At 32.4% G+C, this 23,516-nt stretch overlaps 2 protein-coding genes across 4 annotated transcripts; one reads left to right on the top strand and one right to left on the bottom strand.

Moving 5' to 3' along the window:
• Positions 1-375: 375 nt before the first annotated feature.
• spz3 (Spaetzle domain-containing protein 3) lies at positions 376-22,363 on the bottom strand. Of its 3 annotated transcripts, XM_089177217.1 has the most exons (8): positions 13,370-13,428; positions 12,977-13,151; positions 9,230-10,144; positions 8,073-8,313; positions 2,260-2,384; positions 1,879-2,166; positions 1,695-1,820; positions 376-1,536 (listed from the first exon to the last, which is right to left on the bottom strand). In XM_089177217.1, the coding sequence occupies exons 3-8, from the start codon at positions 9,745-9,747 to the stop codon at positions 1,338-1,340; spliced, it is 1,497 nt and encodes a 498-aa protein (XP_089033343.1). In that variant the 5' UTR covers positions 9,748-10,144; positions 12,977-13,151; positions 13,370-13,428; the 3' UTR covers positions 376-1,337. The 3 variants fall into 3 exon arrangements, with proteins under 3 accessions (XP_089033343.1, XP_089033344.1, XP_015178512.2); XM_089177218.1 differs by lacking the exons at positions 12,977-13,151; positions 13,370-13,428 and adding an exon at positions 22,253-22,363; XM_015323026.2 differs by having other exon boundaries at positions 12,977-13,446.
• LOC107067458 (protein lethal(2)essential for life) lies at positions 22,364-23,413 on the top strand. The gene has a single exon (XM_015322993.2). The coding sequence runs from the start codon at positions 22,499-22,501 to the stop codon at positions 23,258-23,260; it is 762 nt and encodes a 253-aa protein (XP_015178479.2). The 5' UTR covers positions 22,364-22,498; the 3' UTR covers positions 23,261-23,413.
• Positions 23,414-23,516: the final 103 nt, after the last annotated feature.

Raw genomic sequence — 23,516 nt, 5'->3', positions numbered from 1 at the left:
TTATTTCACATCATTGATAGTTATTATATATAGTAGAAGCATGTATATGTTATTATTAGGTCGATTACGTAAGAATTTTTGGAACGTACGTAGTCATTTGAAAGTAAGCTCGTTAATTTTACTTAGTTAGTGGAAGCTCGTTAGTGCATAATGAATTAACATATTACGTTACCATACGATCGGATAACGCGTTAAGTTAACTTATACTAACTTAGAATCCTTACCTGAACTTTATTCTTTCCTACAAATTCTTTTGGAAAGAACATACGTTTATTATTATTATTATTATTTAGAATTATAATCTTTCACGTCTTGTGTTAAAATATATTTTCTTTCCATATCGTTCGTCGAGGAATCCATAAGCCTCGCAAATGGTTTTTTTATTTTTTTTTATTTTTTTTAATTAGTAGCTTTGTATATTTTTTTTTGTTCTCTTATTTGTAAAATTAAGTCATTGTCTTGCTCTTACTCCTTTCAAATTTTAATTAAATAAAGTTAAGAAAAAAATAGAAAAAAAAAATATCTAAAGAAAAGAAAAGAAAATGCAAGAGTAAGACAAGAAAGCTTAACGTAGCTTATCAGATATCCGTCCAGTGCTTAGAAACGATCAGAGATCTTTATTAAAACTAGTCTCTTCGTTATCTTCTTGTTAAGACCCTTCGAATGGCTTCTAGCTCTGTAATTTATTAGGTTAAACGTATTCTTATGTTTCTCTTTTCTTTCTCTCTCTCTCTCTCTCTCTCTCTCTTTTGAAATTTTCTGTTATCTTTTACAAATTAAAATTTCTCACGAAGAAGGAAATAATCAGGCGTGTCCGAGTAACGAGAATAGTTATTGTATAATCGTTTGTACATAATTTGAAAATATATTATAGTATAATAATTAATAGAACAAAATTACAAAAAAAAAAACCTTACTTTTGTACTCCATATGAAATAAAAAAAAAAAGAAAAAAAAAGGAAAGGAAATATTTACCGTGTTTATACATCGTCGTCTTCGTTGTCACTGTAATGATATTTTTAATATCGAAACGATTCGATATAGATAATAGTATGTAATAATGCAGAAATAAAATGAAAAATAATTAGGAAATAAAGGATAACAAGAACAAAAAAATTCCTAGGATGTAGCAAGGAAAGATGTCGTAAGTTTTTAGCCTCTTTTCGTGTGTATGTGTATGTGTGTGTGTGCTTTTTGTTCTTTTCCTTAAAAAAATATTCCATCGAAGAAAGCAAAAAGAAAACAAAAAGATATTTAATCGTTCTCAGAAATAGAAGAAAGTAAAATAATAATAATAAGGCAAATAAAATCCTATTGGGTGCGTGCGCCTGAAATAATTAATTTCTTGAATTCGATGGTGAAAACTTGTTGTTGTTCTTGGTTGGATCGCATCTGCATACGCAACAAGAAGGAAACAGGAACCAGTCCATGAAGATGCCCTTGCAATCGTTGTCTGGATCGTATGCAAGCAACCTATGCCATTTGTACTTTTGTTCGCATCCGCAATCGGCCGTGCATCGATTCGTTTGCGTCTTTCTGAAATTGGTTTGTTGCATTTTTTGTTGTTGTTCTCTCTCACACACACACGCCAATTCACTTGCAATTAAATTTGATCGTAATGTAATAATACATTTGAACTTTAGTTAAATATCAATTGATTTGTAAATTATGTATTAACATTTGTATGTACTCACGAGCAAACCTCTTGGTGAATCGCTTGTTCAAAATGTTGGGTGTTTACGATAGCTCGTATCTTTCCTGCACTATTGCTAGCCCAATAAGGTGTCACGATTTCTACTTTTGATTCGCATGCGTCCACTCTAAAATTATGACAAATGTTCTTTATGATATTTTCAATGCTGTCATTTAAGTATCTACCTTCCACTTTCGTTGTTACGATTTTTCCCAAAAGATTGTCTAGGATCTCTTTTTTGATTCTCCGTACCAAAAAAGGAATCCCCATCGGCTTCGATTTCCGGCTCGAAATCGTGTTCCTTTTCTTGAAGATTCGGCCCACCATCCGGTAAATCTAGTTTCGCCGATTTCGAAGAGGATTCCCGTTTTTTTCTTCTCGTACGAGTTCGATGACCTGGACTCATCTCGAAGTCACCGTACATTCTCTTCATCAATGCTTTGTTTTCGTCTATGAAACGTTCTATCCGTTCGCTACAAAATTAACTTTTCATAAATTCGGAATAAAAAAAAAAAAAGGGAGAAAAAACAAATTGAAAAAAAAAAATTAGAAAAAATTATATTTACATGGGGTAGGTGTTACCGGCAGTTGGACAAAACAATTGATGATATCTTTTGATGCAAGGTGCACCTCTGACCAAATCACCTCTCAATTCAACTCCTAATGCAACCGAAAGTGCTGTCCAAAGGATCTACACAAGAATGAAGAAAACAAATCAATAAGCATCTTATCTAACGGAACGTTTTATTAAAAAAAAAAAAAAAAAGAAAAACAATTGGCAAAAGAACTCGCGTTTAAAGTTGTAAGGAAAAGGGTCAAGGATCTGTGCTGGAAAGGTTAGCATAAAGTCGAAAGGAAAAACGATTCGACTTGTTAGATAAGAACAAATCTAAAAAGGTCGATCTATCTTTCTCTTTTTATTAAGGGTCTCTACATTGTCCTTGAAAGTTGAAAACGATTCGGTTAATTGTATTTTGAAAAGTGCTTCAAATATAATTATAAAATATAAGCTATATATAGGAATATTGAATTTAGTTTTGGTTAAAAAAAGTTGTAAAACTCGGTGAAACAGTTACAGTGAATAATCTGAAAAAGTATCGAAAAAGAATTTCAAAGCAAGACGATAAAGATGATATCGAACGACCACACCTTGTCAGAATTCAAGGTATACCACGTGACAATCCTGACCATTATTGTGCGACATACGAAACGAAAAGGATGATAGTCAGTCGATTCTAACATATTTTCTTTCAGTGATTTTACTTTTGCATGTATTTACGTGTACACACATATGGTATATATATATACCCATGAATATTAATTCAAGGTTCTCCACACAGCAAAAAGGAACGCATAAAGTATACACAAGTTCTTTCGAGGAACGATAAGTCGAGAAGAATATTTCATGATTTTACAAGTTCAATGGATTCTTCCATTACGTTTTTTTTTTTCTTTCTTTTTCCTTATCAAAAAATGTGCTCGCTCGTAAAATTGACAAATATTTCAAGGTTATCGATTCGACTTTTCTTCCATGTATTTTTTAAGCAAGCATGGGTATACCTATAGGAATATTGTACACGTATATATACGCATGATAGCATCAATACTTTGACAAGACGATTCATACACACCCACATAGATAATCGTACATAAATTTACATATAGCTAGATAATACCTAGCCAATGTATAGTTGGATATCGATACACACGTACGTTTACGTTTACGTGTGGATTATCGATGACATGCGTGACCCAAGTCAGTGTTCGAGACACCTACGGGAATACATAGAAGCAATAATTTAACTCGAGGCCTATACCTTTATTCTGCAAATCTTAGGGCTCGGCACGATAACACCAAGACGACGACGACGACAACGTATTTGAGAAAACTGCGATAAGAAACGTGAAACACCAACGACACCAACGTTTCTTATCGATCGACCGCAAGGACGGACGTTCACGAGGTAAAGAAAACCTTTTAACGAAGAAACTAATGTAAATCATATTTGAATGTTTTTTTTTGTTTGTCTTCTTATTCTTCCTTTTTTTTTTTAAATCTATCATTATCCGTGTATGATCAAAGTTATTTAACATTATCAAGCTCCAATCATGGTCATCATCATCATGGTTATTATCGTCATTATTAGTAATAGTATACAATTTAGTTATTGACATAATTGATCAACGTCACTTTTTCTTTCGATCGAAATAACGATTTATGAGATTAGATGGGAATATAAGAAATATGTTGGGTATTTTTTTTTGTTTTTTTTGAAATATACAGGATGAGTCAAAAGTTGTTCGGTGATTATAAAAAAAAAAAAAGGGAATTACACTTTTGTGACTGTTGTTTAATTCAATTAATATTGTCACAACGATAAGTTGTAATATGAGAATAGGAAATGATCAGCATCGAGGCAAGTAATTGCAGAATCATTGATCTATACCGGAAGATCTTGTTGCGTCGTTAACGTCGATTAGGCTAACCCACGTGTTTGCATATCAGTAGGCGTCAGTAAAGTCGGCTTCTCGTCTATATCGGTTCGAGTCATTCAGTAAAACTTCCTCCACAGGGTGGTACGTCTTACATTAGCGAAAGTCTTTACAGAGATAGAAACGTGAATCACGCCGAGTGTACACGCGAGTCAATTGCAATCGACGATTACGTGAATCGAATTTGAACGAGGAGGTAATTGTCCGATGTTTTATTAACAAACAACAAGTATCCAATGAATATTTTTAATATCATTTTTGAAGTGAACATTTCTTTACAATCAGGATCATTTGAAAATCGTCAAACGGAAGAAACCGTGAAACCGATGAAACAAAAATAATTATTTTAATTAATCAAATTCAGTGTTACAATATGTTTGTCCATTAATAATTTTGAAACTACTCAAACTTATTTTAATGAAATTTGCTTTTATTTCACTTAGTGATTTTTTCCAACTTAGCACATAGCACAATTTTTATTTAGAGTTAGGTTATCTAGGTTCTGTAAGGTTCTTTCAATAGCTGTATTACAATTCGAATAATTTTGAAGCTTGGTTTTCTTTGAAGGTTTCACTTCTACCGTGTGTGTTTTTTTTTTAATTTTTTACCTAGATATTTTTAATAATTGTCTCTGCTCGATATTTATTTGTTAAATTAATATGTTAACACACGGCAATAAAAAAAAAAAATGCACGAGTCTAAATAAATTTGACACTATTTTTTTGACAAAAATAAAAAAGAAAGTATCTCCGTTACGTAATAATAATCAGTGTAACAGTTGGCAATTTCATTTCAGAGTGAAAATGTCAGACAACTCGTTAAGCATTGGGTGATTTATTAATTGTCCGAGCGAGATATACTTAGTAAAATAAAAACAAAATAAAAAAAGGAACGAGTTTAGTAGTATCATATATTTGTGATAACAATCTGCGATATAAGAGGTAAAATTATTACATTCGAGTATAGGACAACGATAAGAATAGTAGTGGATAATGATTGAGACACAAATGAATAGTTGAAAGAAAAAGTCAAGTCGTCCGTGAATCTTAACGTTTGTCCGTGATTGGGTGTTGAACGTTGTTCGAGGAGGACCAGTGGTCACCAGTGAAAGGATTTTCAATAACGGTATTAACTCGATACCAGAAGAGGAATCGTTCTAACGCTCGACATTGAACCGATTTCTACTAACATAAGACAAATCGTCCTTTCTTAGTCTATCTTTCGAAATACTACTGAATGTTATGTAGTACGTGCTCGTTATTTGCGATCAAAAACAACACAGCGCAATCTACATTTATGACCAATTTTATTGTACAATCTTCAACACTCGTTAATCTCCTTTTTTCTTCTGTTCAAGTAATTTATCTTTTCCATGGATCTTTATTTACTTCAAAAGAAATATTACGAATAAGAAAAAGGAGATTACAATTGTTACTTTAAAATGAATTGAATGAGAATCGATAGAGAGATGACACGTAAAATTACTAGAACACGATTGAGGGTAAGGTCGATCGTTTTCATTTTCGTTTTTGTCACGACTTTCTTTTCTCACGAAGTTGTTAAACATCGAGAAATAGGACGATGGTTACACCTTTCCAAACGGTTCAAAACTCTTTTCAATATTCGTGTGCTCTCGATGACTTTGATTGAACTTTTAATTAACTCTGACTAAATCAATCTTATTAGAATATTTTTTTAGCACAGATTAATTATTTAACAATGTATTTAAATAAATTTAATATTAAAAAATATTTGAAATAAAGCACGATACTAAATGAAATTTATATTAGAATGATAGAATCTTTAGGAGTAGTTGTAAGCAATGTGTTAAGGTAATTGCAAAAGACAGAGAACGACTGGTGGTGTCCAATTATGGAAGAAGTCTAAGAAGGAGGAGGAGGAGGAGGTAATCATTGGTTAAAGGAGTGCTATAGGAGCCATTATGAGGACGAGCAAAAGAAGATGAGGTGCATGTTGCTCTCTTAACATTTAACGATTGTGATCTACTGGAAAGAAGAAGAAGAAGAAGAAGAAGAAGCTGTACGTGTTGTTTTTTTTTCTTCTCCCTATCGCGATCTCGATCTTTTTCGATCTTGTCATCGATGACATACTTAATGAGAGATCTTACGATGATTTAATGCTCCAACTTTGATGAATATTAATTAGTCTTTTTTTGATGACAACAAAAAATATCCAATGGGGGGACCACCGATCGCGTTTGAAGATACAACAAATAACAACAACAACAAAAATAAGAAACAACTCGCGATTCATTTTATAATTAAAACAAACGTAAGAATATATCGGACTTTGTAATATGGTAGTTGGTTACGCAAGTTACGGTTACATAAAAGTTAACTTGGTTTTTCGTTTATTCAAGTACATGGGGAATAATAATAATGCATAATAAAGACTCTCGTCAATGTGAACAAATTTCTCTTTTTTTCTTTTGTAGAACATTTGTGGTTAGTTCTTTTAGGATAATTATATTATTCTTTTTTTTTTTTTTGTTTAAAGATCACTCACTGGTGGTAATCAGTAAGGTGTTGTCTCGCAAATTCTAAGGAAGATAGAATCTGCTTTGACTGGGGTCATGGATATGCTAGCGAGGAAATGTCACGCGTAGAGATGTCAGAGTTGCGAACAGTTCTTTATAGATATAAAGTCGTATTATCCGAGCTCGTTCGATCACCTTTCGAACTAATACAACATCTTTTTTACAAAATAAAGATCGATCGATCGATCGATTGATCCTATCGAAAGTCGCGTCATTTATTTTTAATCAAACCTAGACAAAAAATTACCGTCAAACAAGACATAATTACCATAGAGATACTACACATAGAGCAAACAAACCAGTATAAAACATGTCGGCAAAATAAAAAGTGATAGAAGATAGGAGGTTGATGTTGTCTCTCTCAAACTTGCGAGTCTTTTGTGTACCGCATGAGTTAGAGAGAGACAACATCAACCTTTCGTTTTTTGCTGTTATATTCATGCAGAGACATTTCCACTTACACAACCGCCGTCTATGGTTTGTTTCCTCTATCTGTAATATCTCTATGGTAATTACACGTGTAAATGATATTTTTACTATCATCCTAATCATATTATCATTATTGTTAAATTAGTAGTAATACTTTCTTTATGGTCAAATTTATTCAATTGATTTTCTTTCTGTTAAAGGTCTAGAAAAGGTCGCAATCAGAATTGATTAATTAATTATTTAATGCAAAACAAAAGAGGATAAGAATCTATTGGTCACAGATGATACGTTTAAAGTGTAAACCATTTAAAGATGAATCCCGAGCAAATTGTAGGTCGGGAGATCATGATTGGTGCTTTCTTCAAGAAATATATTCAGTGTACTAACCTATGAGTCACGGCATGCATCGTCGTTCGGCATTTTACAACTGTATATATATATATATATACAGTATTAAAATATATATTCAATGTTTTATCGTAAATCGTTCTTTCTTCAATTTATGATAAATCATTTTTCAATTATTGTTATTGGCTTAATATCAATTTTTATCAAACAATCCCTTTCAATTGTTATTCAATAACGATATAAATCTTTCTTACGTACAAATACTAATAAAACAATGAAAATTTATTTGTGATATTCGAATTATTCAACTAATTTAATAAAATGTTTAGAAAAAAAAAAAGAAAAAAAAATAATGATTAAGTATGAAAGCTCGTTTGCCGTGCTTGGAATGGCTTTTGTTTCTACTGCGAAATAAGAGAAAGGTTGAGAAGAATGTAAAAGGCATGACGAGGATACCGATACCTGTATAAGCAAGTATGATTCATAATCGTTTTTGATGCAAACAAATAAAAAAAAAAGATAAGAAAGAAATGCAACTAATGTGCAACTCACCGGAATTTGTACAAATGTTCCATTGTTTATTTGAGGATAAGAATAAAGTGGTACGACAGGAACCGAACCATTTTTTAAGAAAATCGGTCCTTGAATCGGTGTTACGTGTGCGTCCCTTGGTACACCTTGATCATCGTCGTCGTAATAATCCTCGAAATCGTCATCGTAATCCAGAACAGCGTGAACTGACGTTTTTGTACCTGGACCACCTCCGAATCCTTCAGCATTTACTCTCGTATATCTACAAAAACGACAATCACAATCGAAATCAAACTTTCCATATATAGTATTATATGACCAAAATTGTCTTACGTAACATTTTTTTCTTATTCTCGTAGAAAAAAAAAACAAATATTAAATTAACCCTTAAAGTGCACACTTGGTAAAAGTTAAAATGTACTGTGGGTGTTTGACACCCCAACGTGTTTGAACGCGTTTCCTGAAGTTGCTATTTAATATTTAGACTTCGCAATTTTTTGAAAAGTAGTTTGATACATCTTTTTTTAAATAGAAATGAACACTAGATGACGACAAATAACCCATTTATTCGAATTCAGTACCGTTTTTGAGAGATCACAAATTTGTTAGGATGTCAAACACCCCATATGCACTTTAAGGGTTAATTTAATGTCCATTTCGATACATTAGTTTAACAAAATAACAAAAAGAAAAGAAAAGAACAAGAACAGAAATAAGGAAAAGATTTTGTTTTCGATTGAGAAATAAAGAAGATTCCTTGGAAGTCATTTGGTAACTAATTACTTCGTATTTTCAAGATCGATTTATCTCGTAATGCACGAACAAGATAATGAATCGATTCGAAAACGATTATAAGCAATGACATAATTACGTGTTTGCAACAACGAACAGGTTGATTGTATGTGAGTACGATACTTTAAAGATTACCAAAAGAAATTCGTTGAGATATTCGAAGCACGTTCGAAGGAACGCTTCGGAGGATAACGTTACGTAAATATTAAATTCGTGCTCAATTAAGATTAAATAAAACGATACGCTTTCGCTCAGCCCCACAAACGGAAATGAATTTTTTTTTTTTATGAAAAACGACCTTGTTTTCTCGTCAGTCAAACAAAAAAAAAAAGAAAAAAGATAATCAAGAATGCAATTAATAATTTATTTCAAACAAAATGACTTACCCGTTAGGTCTGTCAGGATAACCTTCCTGTTCAGAAATCCTGCTGGATTCTAAGGATTCTCTTTCATGTTCATCGTTTGATCGAATTCTTTCTTGTTGACGTTGAGTAGAAGGAGCTGGAGGAGGTGGTCTCATTTGTTGCTGCTGTTGTTGTTGTTGTTGTTGTTGCATTCTAGGTTGAGTCCTTCGAAAATCTTGATCATAATTCGTATAACGCGTGTCCTGTGTCGATGAAAAGGAAGATTGTTCGGCATAAATTTCTGGTCTTCTTTGTTGGTTCGTTTGACGTTGTCTCTGCTGCTGCTGCTGTTGCTGTTGTTGCTGCTGACGTTCTTGTTGATACCTCGACGGTGGTATGTAAGGTTCATTTCGAAAGGGTTCACGATTATCGTAATTAACAGGTGGTGCTGGCGGAAGTACGGCATTCAATCGAAGATTATTAATCGTCGAGTGTCCAGTGTAAAGAAACGATGACGGCGTAGCCGTATGATAAGGTAAACTAAAGTTCGTCAAAGACATTTCTTTGTATTTTTTTTTTTTTTTTTTGCAAAATCCTAAACGAGAAATAAAAATTCCCCCAAAAAAATCGTCAAATATTTTCGAATACTCGAAGACGCGTTAGTTCCAAATCTTGAAGTTTCAACGTTAAATCTGTAATTATAATAGTCTGAAGAAAAATCATGATTATCAAAACGCGATAAATCGAACACTCGAAATGAGTTAATTGTCGATTGAACCGATTTGAAATAATCAGGAAACAATCTGTCTTGTTCGATCTCCGCATCGCAACATCCTCGATGAGATTGCGGTTCTCTTTATACTTTGATTATATTGTCTTCTTATTTTCCTTCTTCTTGTTCTTCTTCCCAACGTTTATACAGTCTCGTTAATGTTTAATTTTAATAGAGACGTCAACCTGCAATTATATCCAAGTGCTATGAATAATTATTTGCGGATGCATCGACCGATCGCGAATGATCGAAGATTAATTATCTATCTAAACATTTGTCTCTTTTCTTTTCTCTTTTTTTCTTAAGATGACGTTTCATCGAGAAAACTTGGAAAAAAGAGATCCAGTAAAAATGAATGCATGATTCATAATCCTTTCCGGCATCCGGTTTAACTCGATAACGGATATATTTCTTTTATTGTTCTTTTTTTTTTTTTTTTTTGTTTTTTTTTCTTTATTCGTCATAACGTTTAATTTAATGAATGAATAAAACCGTCATCGTCATAATCAGGATCGATCGATCGATCGATCGATCGATCGACGTAATAGTTCGTAGAACAAAAAAAAATCTAACTCTACCAGTATTATAATTGTTGTGTGTATTTTTATAAATCGATTGTTTTATTCGTACGCGTCAATCGTTTTGTTGGAAAATTCTTATCTATGGGGAAAATTTGTGCCATATGTTAAAACGATCTATGCATAATTATATTTATCGAACAAAATAAGATTTAACCGGTATTCCCATTTTTCTACTTTCTTTTGGATAAGATTTGCGTAGGTGTACATGATTTACTCTTCTATTTTTTACCGAAAGAAATCATCGTTGAAAATACAAAAAAAAAGAACAGATGTGTGCAGATCACACACGGTAGAAGAAGTGAAACCTTCAAAGAAAACCAAGCTTCAAAATAATTGAATTATAATACAGTGTCATCTATTGAAAGAACCTTACAGAACCTAGATAACATAACTCTAAATAAAAATCTTTAAATTAGTAATTAAAAATTGTGCTATGTGCTATGTTGGAAAAAATCACGTGAAATAAAAGCAAATTTCGTTAAAATAAGTTGAGTAGTTTCGGAATTATTAGTGGACGAACATATTGTGACACTGAATTTGATTAATTAATCAATTATTTTTGTTTCAATGGTTTCACGGTTTCTTCCGTTTCACAATTTTCAAATGACCCTGATTCTAAAGAAGAAGTTTTTATTTTAAAAACAGTCATCTTTGTTTAATATTACAAATAAAAAAGAATGCAATAGATCATATAGATTACTAATAATAATAATAATAATAATAATAATAAGAAGAAGAATTCGAATGCGTGCACCCGCCGTAATGAATCGTATTTCTTAGAAAGGAATATTAATAAATAATGGCATTCATTGTCGTACGTACATATAAGCGACATTATAAAATATCGTTTAGTGTTGTTACTAAGGACAGTGAGATAGTACACTCGTTATTATATCTATAAAGGTGGTAATACTAACGAATTCTTTTTTTCATTCCATTGTATCTCTCGAACTCGATCTTACCGATCGAAACGATTTAATAAATAAACGACGACGATGACGATGACGACGACGACGAAGGATTTAAGCACACGTGTAAACGCGTTACAAAAACCTATGTACCTATTATACTATTACTCCTATACATACATATATCGAGTTTAACTGTTAGTGTATTAGTTTTGCAAAAAAAGAGCCTCTTGAATTGACGATTTATCATAGGTGAACCGTACAGGTCAGCCAATGTGGGCGGTCTATGATCGTTTTATCCGACAATGAACGATCTACCGATAAGATCTATAAACGATTAGAAACGAAACGTTAAATCACTAACGTTCGCGTTTAGAACTAACTTTGTCTTCATTATGATTTTCTATTACGTACGCCTCTACTATTCGAATATAACAAGGATACTTAAAATTATTATAAACAAATATTTCTAATAATGATAATAATTTAAAAACGTTTTGACTTTAATACGTACTCATCGATAATTCATTTAGTAATTGTTTTTAAGTCGAGTCGTGAATCATACCAATTTTTGATCTCATTTACGTTCTCCAAATATATGTGTGTGTGTTTGATGATATAAGAGAGTTCATAAGTCTTTTACATACAACGTTCTCTTTACTTTTACGATATTACTTTAAAGACAGGTGTCAGAAATATTACTGAAAAAAAAGAACAAAAGAGAGAGAGAGAGAGAGATGGGACAACGTTTTTATCATGAAAATCATGCGAAAATCGTGCGAAAATCGTGCTGTTCTTTATGACACATTCATATAAGTAAAAAAAAAAAAAGGGGGAGATTAATTATTAAGTTGGGTAAGTTTACTCTCTGTAATGTGGGAAAAAAAAAGAGAAAGAGAGAGAAGGAGAGAGAGAGAAAAAAAATGAGGCGTGGACAAGAATGATTACCAGAACGGGCCCTCCATCGTCGGAGGGCCCAGCAGTCCTCGTAGCTCACTCACTTTCCCTCTTCGATTGCTTTCTTCCAAGTTTTATCATGCAAAGCGTGTTTTCGACTTCAACAACAGAAACCCATCTTGCATCACACGCCAACGGAAGCGAAATCTTTCTCTCCTCCTCCTTTCTCCAAATTTTAACACTAGATTTACGAACTCAGCCAGTTTGACTCATTTCACATTTTTTTTTTTTTTTTTTTGATACAAATGTATATATAAACTGAAATATTATATTTTTAAAAATATATGTTGTTTTTTTACTTACGTAATAAAATATATATTTAAATATTAATTACTACCCTCTATTCAATCCTTCATTTAAACAATGTTTGTAAGTCATTAAAAAAATATTGAACAAAACATCCGTAAATCTAGTGTTAATAGATCATTCGATACTTATTTCCATACACATACATATATAAAGTTTTTTTAATTTTAAATTTCGAATAAATTTATATGATAGTTAATGATCTATTCAAATTTCATTAGAATAAGATACCAATATAAATTAAATAATAAATATTATTATATACCTTTTGTCGTCCTTTGGATTCCAGACGAATGAGAAAGGAAAAAAAAGAAAAGGAAGCAGTAAACGTGGACGAATTATAACGTTGGTCCTGTTTGAACGAAAGATCCACGAATTCAAACGAAAAATCTCTCCGAAGCTTTCACTCTCAATGAAAGTTCTCCTTTCTCTCTTGTCTTCTTTACCGACGGAGGAAGAACAAAAATTGATAAATAAATAAAAAGAGAAAAAAAAAAATAATTAAAAATGATGATAAATTTTATAATCGTCTAAAGGAAGAAAGAAAGAAAATGTAAGAGAAAAAGATGGTTAGTTGATTGAGAAAAAAAAAAACGTGTCGAAGCACGTGCGACGATTTACGCCGGCGCGTTATATGATCGAAAGGTGTGTAACCAACATATACAACACCACCGACACCGACGAAAGAGACCGACGCACCTCGAAACGCCTCGTTGGTCGAGCGACAACTGAAAGAGAGGAATCGTTTTTAACGTTGAGCATAGAACCACCACACGGCAGTAATGGAATAAGGAGAGGTGACCCTCGATCATGAAGAGCAACGCACACTTACACACGACCCAACAGCAGATAAACTTACTACACCACAGCTTCTCTCTTTTACTTTCTGTACCCTCTCCTCCTCCTCCTCCTCCTCCTCTTCCACCACCTTCCTTTCTTTTTTATCTTTTACTTCTACTTCTACTTCTTCTTCCTCTCGACGCCTCTCCCTTTTCTCTCTTTCCTGGAATCTCGTTTGACACCGACGCGTGTCTTCTTGTCCACCTTCTTCTTCTTCTTCTTCTTCCTCTTTTTTATTATTTTTTAATTTATTCATTTGTGTTGTGTTGTATTGAGATTGGTAATTATCGTTATACCAATTTTTTTTTTTTTTTATCAAATTATTTCGAAGTAAGAAAGTTACATGAATAAAACCAATTAACAATATTCTACCTTAAATGAACATAATGTAGGTATAATTAAGATCGATGAAGGATTCATCCAATTAAAAAGAAGTGATCGTTACAGTTCCTAAAAATTTGTCCTTTCTTTTTTTTTTTTCTTCAGGTTTTCTGTCTTTCCAACGACAACCACGACGACAACCACGACGACGACGACGACGACGACGACGACGACGACGACGGCAGGAACGGTGGGCCACATCCGCGCTTTACCACCTTTCATTTCTGTGCACGTGAACTGACGTAACCGTATAACTGTATCGGAATCTCCAACCTACGTTCACCTTTTCTTCTTCATCTTCTTGTATCGTCTTCTTCTTCTTCTTCTTCTTTTTCTTTTTCTTTTTCTTACAAGACGAGCTCTAATATCGTACTTTTCTACGAGAATATCGTAATCATTTCGTAATATTGCATACGAGATGATGGTATTATTTCAAGTACCTATCCATAACTTCTTTCTAATCGAAATTTAACATCAATGAAAATAACACTTTTGCAATCGACCAGTTAAAACGATCTACTTAATTTGAAAAACTATAAAACTTTCAAGATAATTAACAAATGCACAGTTTATAATAACAAGTAGTATTAGAACGAATGGTTATTTTGATTTGGAAAAAAAAAAAAAAACTATTGACGCAGTAGAAAACCTTTGAACTTTGTGTAATCCTTTGAATTTTTTCAAACAACTAATGAATATTGATAAAGATTATGATTCTCATTTGTAGAAGTGTATCACTGATAATCCTAACACACGTCTATCTGCACGTAATTAATCGACGTTTCTCTCGTAAGTCTTAACTCGACGTATTGATTCTTTAATTGGCCTTCGTAAGGTGTCTTGTCTTTTGCAAATAGAAAACAGAAATCTGCCATCGTTGATGCACGTCGATGATCTTTCTCTCCATCTCTCTCTCTCTCTCTTCCTCAATTATTACATAATAATAGTCTTGACACGTTTATAAGCCATTGAAATATCGACTTTCTTTTTGAGCTTTCAATATTCCTTTGCGTTGTCCCCAAATGTTTCATTCGATTACCGATTCTCCACGTAATCTTTTTTTTTTCTGCTCCATAATAATCACGAAGAAAAAGTATATATCGATTATAATCTGTAATTTAGTTCACGTAAAGGCAGAAACATTACGAACCGATAATTTTCATAATTACCAACTGTTTTCATAATTTCTCTCTTTTTTTTTTTTTTTTGTTCTTTTCTCATGGAAGTACCAAAAGGGTTGCGCCTGTTCACGTTTTTATATTTCATATCATCGAATAGTCATCGAAGGGGTTTCGTCACGAAAACGTCAACGTTGCCGTTTTGTCGAGTTAACTGTCCGTAACACGATCGATATCTCGAAACTATAACGACGTTTTTCCTATCGAAAAGGACTTCTCCTATCGAAAATTTTTGCTCCACCCACTAGTTTACAAGGTGACTTGCTTTCCGTTCTTTTATTATTATCCACGTTGGTTTACCATAAGGGAGAAAAAAAAAAACAGAAAAAGTACTTGGCATAAGATTTATCAGTTTGATCTGAAAGTTTAGCGTCTATCGAATATCGATCGTCGTACGAATCGAGTCAAAGATCTCGACTACCGATTTATCGATTTCCATACACATTTTTTTTTAACTTAAATTATGCTAATTCTATTCGTGTATTGGCGTGAACGTACAGAATACGTTCACCATGAGAAGAAATTTGCTTCAAATGTATTGAAAAGAAGTGAAACCTTCAAAGAAAACTTTCTTTCTATTGAAAGAACCTTACAGAACCTAGATAACCTAACTCTAAATAAAAATTGTGCTATGTGCTAAGTTGGAAAAAATCACTAAGTGAAATAAAAGCAAATTTCATTAAGATAAGTTTGAGTAGTTTCAAAATTATTAATGGACAAACATATTGTGACACTGAATTTGATTAATTAAAATAATTATTTTTGTTTCATCTGTTTCACGGTTTCTTCCGTTTGACGATTATCAAATGACCCTGATTCTAAAGAAGTTTTCACTGCAATAAATATGAAAGAATAAATGTAGACATCCGTGTTATAGCAAAGCGTTTGCGTACTTACCTATAATGAGATCGATCTCGTTTAGAAGCTTCCTTCTTCCAAGGGTAAGGAAAAGTAATAAGGGAGAGGGGGGGGGGGTTGTTGTTTTGCGCGTGCTTCGATCTATCAGCTATTTGCTAGGCAGTATGCCGACTTCATTGTTAAAAGATCGGTTGCACAAGAAACGATTCAGAGTATGGTACTATCACGGGTTCGTGCACACGAGGCATCTGGGTCCCCTTTCGAAACCTTTTTATTCAAACCTATTTCAATACGTTTATACAACCAAATCTATTATATAACTTTATTTCAGATTTCTTCGTTTCTATCAAATTAATTTTATAAACATCGAATAAAATGATTTATCTATTCGCACAAAAACATTAATAACCAGATTAATAACCAATTGCTTAGGGTAAATAAGACGAAATATAAACTTATGAGCATGTGTAGTAGCTATTGCAATAATATTTCGAGGTGGGACTAAAAACACGGTGGGTCCTACCGTGCATTACGGTGTATCAAAAAGGTGGGACACTTTTAATCCCACACCGTGCCCCAAACAGTTAATTGAAGAAAAATTATTAGAATTGTATCGAATTTTTCTTTACAAACATTTGATTTGAAGCTTTTACAATCAGATTTACATTCGAGAAATACGATTGTTATCTCTAAACATTGAACAACAAAAAACAAACACGTATAATGGTATATAAATCTTAATTGATAGAACAGTTAACACGTTAAATCTAACAAAGTGTGAAAATAACTTAGATTTTCTTTTAGAGATAAACAAAATCCATATTGGTATTAGAATGATCTATAACGATCTATCGATAGATCATCGTTTTAAATAGCCGACAAAAGGTAACAACTATTTCACTCTTGAGATATTAGATGAGAATAATGGGAAAAGTATAAACGCGTATAATAAGTAAAGTAATATTTCGTGATCGATAGATCAATTCAATTGATATCGAAGATCCTGCTGTTTTCCATAGCTTCGTCCTATCTATCTGCGCCAATTAACAACGATATATCTCGACAAAGAATAATAAATGCAACCGGAACCTGGGTTCTCGTTAAAAAAGGAGGAAGAAAAAAATCTAAAGGAAAAAGAGAGAGAGAGAGAAAGAGAGAAGAATAAGAACAAAAAAAAAAGATATTGGCTTGCACGTGGTACACACAGAGCAAAGCCGACCAATCGGACAACGTATTTCGTAATTCCTTTGGCGCAAGTTCTGTGTCCTAGGCGTTGCAGCACACATGCACGACAATTCCCTGATTCACGCGTGCTTATGCACGCGTAACAACCAACACCTATAAATTATTACACTTGGATGTATTTTATATATACACGTGCTCTCCTATCGTATTATCATCTTCCAACGGAGTCTTACAATTAGTCTGTCATAGTCATTCAAATGAAATTGTTAGTGAAAAAATATCACTGATAAGAAAGGATCGATTTCTCTCTTTCTCTCTCAAAAAAAAAAAAGAAGAGAAAAATTCAAACAATTGCATCGAAGAATACCATTAGAAAAAAAAGGAATCATATTTGATTTTTCAAATCGTAAGATGGAATTTGAAGGTGACGAGACACAGGACCAACGCCCACGCGTTCCGAATAACATTCCCGATATCGATCATAGCTCGTAAAGTGCCAACGACACTGACGCAAGAGTTCCGCCTATTTTTTATTTTTGTTTCTATTTTTTTTTGCCACGAACAAGATAATAATCACCCGGTGGATCTATCTTTTGCGTGCGAATAATGAATTTATTTTTTAATAACTACGAATTACTTCAGAATAAAAAAAAAAAAAAAAAAAAGAAACCACAACAAATTTGACTAATATGCATTTTATTTATTTAGAAATTAAATAAAATAACGTTGCACTCGATTTATTATGTTTTGACAAGCGTAACTAAAAAACAATCTTGCTAGGAAATGAAGTTTACGGATTGGAACGGTGTCCTTCGCTTTCTTAATTGGATCCTACGCGATAACACGTACGAAGGTCCTGCCAAAGTATAAATAGAAACTAAAGAGATCACTTCCTCTTCTATTACATTGACTTTTTTTCTTTTCTTTCTTTCTCTAACCCTCTCATAAAATTATCTTCTTTATTTTTATCTCTCTCTCTTTTGTGGATCTTTCTTTTTGCTTCAAGTAATATAATGTTCTAATTCTTTTGTCAAACGTTTGACACGTTAGCTTAGACAAGGACCACGCCCGCTTTCTAATAAATTACGTCCAACCCTTTGACGATTTTGCATTAACTTATATGTGTGTGGGACCAATACATGCGAATTCGCTTATCTTTCACATCAATGTGAGTCATTAATTTCATTAATTGATCTTTCATGATATAATTGATGTTTTTTTTCGAGTACTATTATTTTATGTGTTGTTATTATTTATTAAATAGTTTAGAATTATATTAAATTAACATTTTATAATAATATTCATAGCAACACGTGGCTGGAACATTCTATAATTTATATACTTGTTATTATCCATTACTTTTATCGCAGATAAAAATTCTAGACAAATTTATTATCGTGTTTTATAAATTAACTTATAATTTAAAATATTCATATTGCTAAATGAAATCTCATTAAAAAAAAAAAAAAAAAAATTCTATCAATAAAAGTTTCTTATTTATTACGATCATGAAATTGACAAAAGTACATAATTATAAATGTACATTTAATTAAACCGTTAGTATAGAACGTTAGCAATTTCGAACAAATTTATAAGCTCTGTTAAGAAAATGATTATGAAGATTGGTTTGATTAAAGGAAAGTAAATTAGAGTGCGTGACGGCGTGTATAGGAAGAAAAAAAATATATATATAAAGAAAGAGAGAAGAAAGAAAAGGGCAGGAGTGTGGTAGTAGGTGGTGACATTTCGTAGCAGAAACCGAGGTTTGCTATGACGATAAGAACAAACGCGCTCTCTTCATACAACTTGGCATTTAACTTTAGTTACCCTACTGTATTATCGAATTACCTTGAAATTATCAATCCTTAGTTTACTTAAAAAAAAACAAGGTAAATATTAATGAAATATCTACAATTCGTTGTTGAACAAAATATTATAGGCAAAAGTTATGCAAAGGTGTATTTCCGTAAAAAGAAAACCAAACACCTAAGAGAACATATATGTATATGTCATCATTTATAAAAAATAATCTCGTTGATAAAGTTGGGAAAGAAGAGAGAGAGAGAGAGAGAGAGAGAGAGAGGAGAGGAGGAGGAGGTGAAATAATAAATCAAGATAAAATATTGTAAAGAAGGAGAAAGAGATAGTCGTGGAAATAAGGAAAGAAAATAATAGCGGGACTTTAGGACCGAAGTGATAGCGGTTGGCCTTCGAACGCGGGGGAGTGTACATACGTTATATGTATATGTATCGCACATTAAATATACATATATCGGTGGCATTTACTCTTGCAAAAGCGTTCCGGGATTGACGTACATTAATTATAGCGGTTCGTTTCACGCTACCTGCCTGCCTGCCTGCTTGCTTGCCTGCTTGCCTGCTTGCCTGCTTGCCTGCTTGCCTGCTTGCCTGTTTGCTTGCTGGCTTGGCTTTGCTGCTTCGTCTAACATTGATTACTTGCTAAAGTATATTCGCACGTTCAGCAACACGCGTTTCTTCGTCTTCATTCTATGAACTGTCTATGAACCTCGTCTTTTACGAAAGTTCCATTACTATTACTTTTATTAGTTATGCACCAATCTGCATCCAATTCCTTACGAAATACACAAAGGATGGAAGGTTTTGATCTTCTTCTATTGGTTTGCTTCATTGTCTTCCGACCAAAGATTTACTTATTTTGATTATTTCGTCATTCAGAATGAATCAGAGTTCAGTGTATGTATTAATATTTTGAGCGCATCAACCTCATTATGCAAATGTGCAAGAGAGAGAGAGAGAGAGAGAGAGACAAGGTTTTGAATATTATTATAGTTCTAAATCGATGCTCGATAAATCACTGACTCGAGGCAGGATGATCTTATTTTTTTGCGCTTCGCATAATCGATGTCTCCTTTTTTTGTTATTTTTTTTTTTTGTTAGGCTTAAAAGATAAATGACTTTTTGAAAATGAATAACAGTCTTTTAACGTTGCTTGCTCCTTCGTTAATATTTTAATCCTATTATTATTATTATCAGTGTTACATCATTTTTAATAGATCTTTTATATCTGTAATTACTTTTTCGTGCATAAAAAAAAATTATCATCGTTCCATTGATACGTTTATAGCGAATGTTCATAAAAAAAACTATGAGTTATGATTCATAGAAAACTAATAAAAATAATAAATGAACATAGGAAGGTGCAATATATTAGGTTGTTTGGAAATTAATTACGTGTTTTCTTGACACAATTTTCAAATTAATTAATGCAAATTGGTAAATAAAACAACACGTGAAATGACGTTGAGAGTTTAAATTTATCAAAATTAAATTATTTAAACCCACTCGAAAATCTTAAATTTAATCTCGAAACAAAAATTGTCTTCATTTTCATTAAAATAAAACGAAATTATTTTTCAAAAAATCCAATATAATTTACAATATAATTTATATCATTACTGCGATGTTTACTTTGGAAATTGTTTATTACTGTCCATTACCCATTTCCATGAAATATATTACCAGTCGGTAATACCAATTATCTTATCAACCGGGATAAGTAGATTTTATTTACAGCTTACGAGTACGGCTCATAGGTGATACCCAATAAAACTTCAGCTATTGGTTGACGAAACGATAATCGATTGTAACATTCTGAAGCGGTTCTTTTTAAAAATTCTATAGTAGAGTATTGATTCGAAGGATCTATTTTACAATTAAAAAAAAATGAAATGGAAACTATTGATGACACAAGTATAGAAATGAATACTTAAATATGTTGTTAACATTTTTTAAATTCAGAATGAGCGTGCGCATCACGAATTTTCCTGGCAGTCTATCTCCTAACGCCACCCATTCTTGGCAACTTGGCGAAAAAAGCCTAAAGCGAAAAAAGCTAAGCACGATGAGAAAAAGGACGAGCATGGTTGGATATCACGACAATTTACCAGGAAATATATTATACCAGAATAATGTAACATAGATCAAATTACGTCTACCCTATCTTCTGACGGAGTTCTCACCATTTGCGCTCCTAGAAAACTAAACGAGGCTGAAAAATTCATTAATATCGAGCATACTGGCAAATGTTTCTACAATGATTCTCCTATCAAAGATTTTAATGACAAAAATTAAGGAAACATCGAATATCATATTTTTATTAGACATTTCAAGAGTTCAAACATCAACAAGACGAGCTATTCGAAATTTGAAAAAGATCTGTTGAATTGAGGATTAATTAATCAACTTGAAAAAGTAACTTTTATCTCACCCAGTATATCGATGTATATTTACGTAAACAAATGTATCTATAACGATTGAAATAACATCTTCTCACTTTGCTATGTAATTAAAATCCCATCTATTTACTTACAGCTCTTGTACGATATAATATAAACATATATTTATAATCTAATGCTACTGTTTATCTTCTTAAAGTCCTTCATCTTTGTACAAAAATATAAAAAACATTTAATTTAAAATATTGTCTACTAAATTGTCTTCATTGATTTTAATTACAAAATAAGAGAGTTCGAATAGTTCGCAAAATAGAAAGTTCTCGACTACTTGCAACGCTAAATGCGCTTACGGTTAGTTAGCGACCCAACACACGAAGACACAATTTAAAGTGCACATGTCACATAGACGCTTAGAAGCGTCGAGAAAGATCGATTTTGTCGAGAGTACGACCAAAATAGAACGGTCGCAATTGATAGCGACGCATACCGTACCAAAAGAACATACGAATCCTTTACCATTTTCTTACTCTGATGCTAAACTTATCCACATTTGGTATTATCTATTTATCTACTATCAATTACATTTTTATTCTTTAATTATCTCATATAGTAAGAGATATTTAATACTGAGAAAACAATGTAGCTTTTCAAACAAATAACGATATTATTAAGATTTCAAATTATAATAACATATATACATAAACAAGATAAGAAACATGATACTGTTTCGATTTAAATTCCTATTTATTTATGTTAATTTTCAATTTGAAATGTTGTAACTTATCGACGAGCAACATTTTTTTTTTTTTTTGAATTGCCGTTGCAATGTAGAAGAAAATAAAAAAGATGAAAGATGAAAATAAAAGAAGAAAAAGATGTTACTCTTGTTTGAAGAATATTCGATTGGCAGATTCTCGCCAGGTGATTCCCTTCACCCCTCGAGAGAAGAAATTCGTCGTGTTGAATACATAGAATACGTTGCCGGTTGGTTGGTTGGTTGGGCTCATCGTATAAATGAAGTGGAAATAACAGCGCAGCAGGCAGTTACTATTTAGCAGTCGTTCGAAAGTAATCAAGAAAGTGTGATCCATTTGAAATTTGTTAAATATATTGAAAGAAGACAAAATAATGTCTCTGATACCATTAATTTTTTCCAATTGGTGGGAGGATTTGGAACGTCCTCATCGTCTGTTCGATCAAAATTTTGGAGTTGGACTTTATCCCGATCAATTATTAGATCCAACGGTTCAAGAAGAATTTTTGCGAATGCCAACCTTAGAAAGAAGGATGAAACCATTATTGTATTATAGACCATGGGCCGAATTATTGCGTAGAGGTAGCAACGTCAACGAGGGTACGTCAACGGTTAAAGCTGATAAAGATAAATTTCAAGTGGTTTTGGATGTAAAACAGTTCAAACCTGATGAAATAAACGTCAAGGTTACTGACAAATATGTCGTCGTTGAAGCCAAACACGAAGAACAGAAGGATGAACATGGTTGGATATCGAGACAGTTTACTAGAAAATATATGATTCCTGAACAATGTGACATTGATCAGGTATCATCCAGTTTATCTTCTGATGGTGTTCTCAGTATTACTGCACCGAGGAAGGAAAAAATGATTAAGGAAAAGAATGAACGTAAAATAAAGATTGAACAAACTGGTAAGCCGGCTATTCTAGAAAAACAAGCAGAAAAGAAAGAAGAGAAGGAAGAACCGAAGAAGGAAGAATCCAAGAAGGAAGAATCCAAGAAGGAAGAGCCTAAGAAAGTGGAATCAAAAAAAATGGAACCTAAGAAAGAGGAATGTAAAAAGGAAGAATGTAAGAAAGAAGAATGCAAAAGAGACGAATGTAAAAAAGAAGAATCTAAGAAAGAAAAGAAATGAGAATTTACATGTTTTTGTTTTTTTTATTAACAATCATAATATGTCGTTTTTCATTAATCGTTACTTTCAATAATATATATATATTACATTTTTTCATAATCTTTTTACTTGTAAATAAAGTTAATATCGAATAAACGTACCTTATTAACTTAACTGTTGAATTATTGATCTTTTATTTTATTTAGGTAACAACACACAAATTATCTTCTCTTGATAAATACAAAAATAACAAGTATATTCGAATAACTTATTCCGA

This window comes from Polistes dominula, unplaced genomic scaffold (genome assembly GCF_049000335.1).
Source record: "Polistes dominula isolate Pdom_NZ unplaced genomic scaffold, Pdom_raw_medaka contig_20, whole genome shotgun sequence".
Lineage (NCBI taxonomy): Eukaryota > Metazoa > Arthropoda > Insecta > Hymenoptera > Vespidae > Polistes > Polistes dominula.
This window is presented reverse-complemented; position numbering and strand designations above follow the sequence as displayed.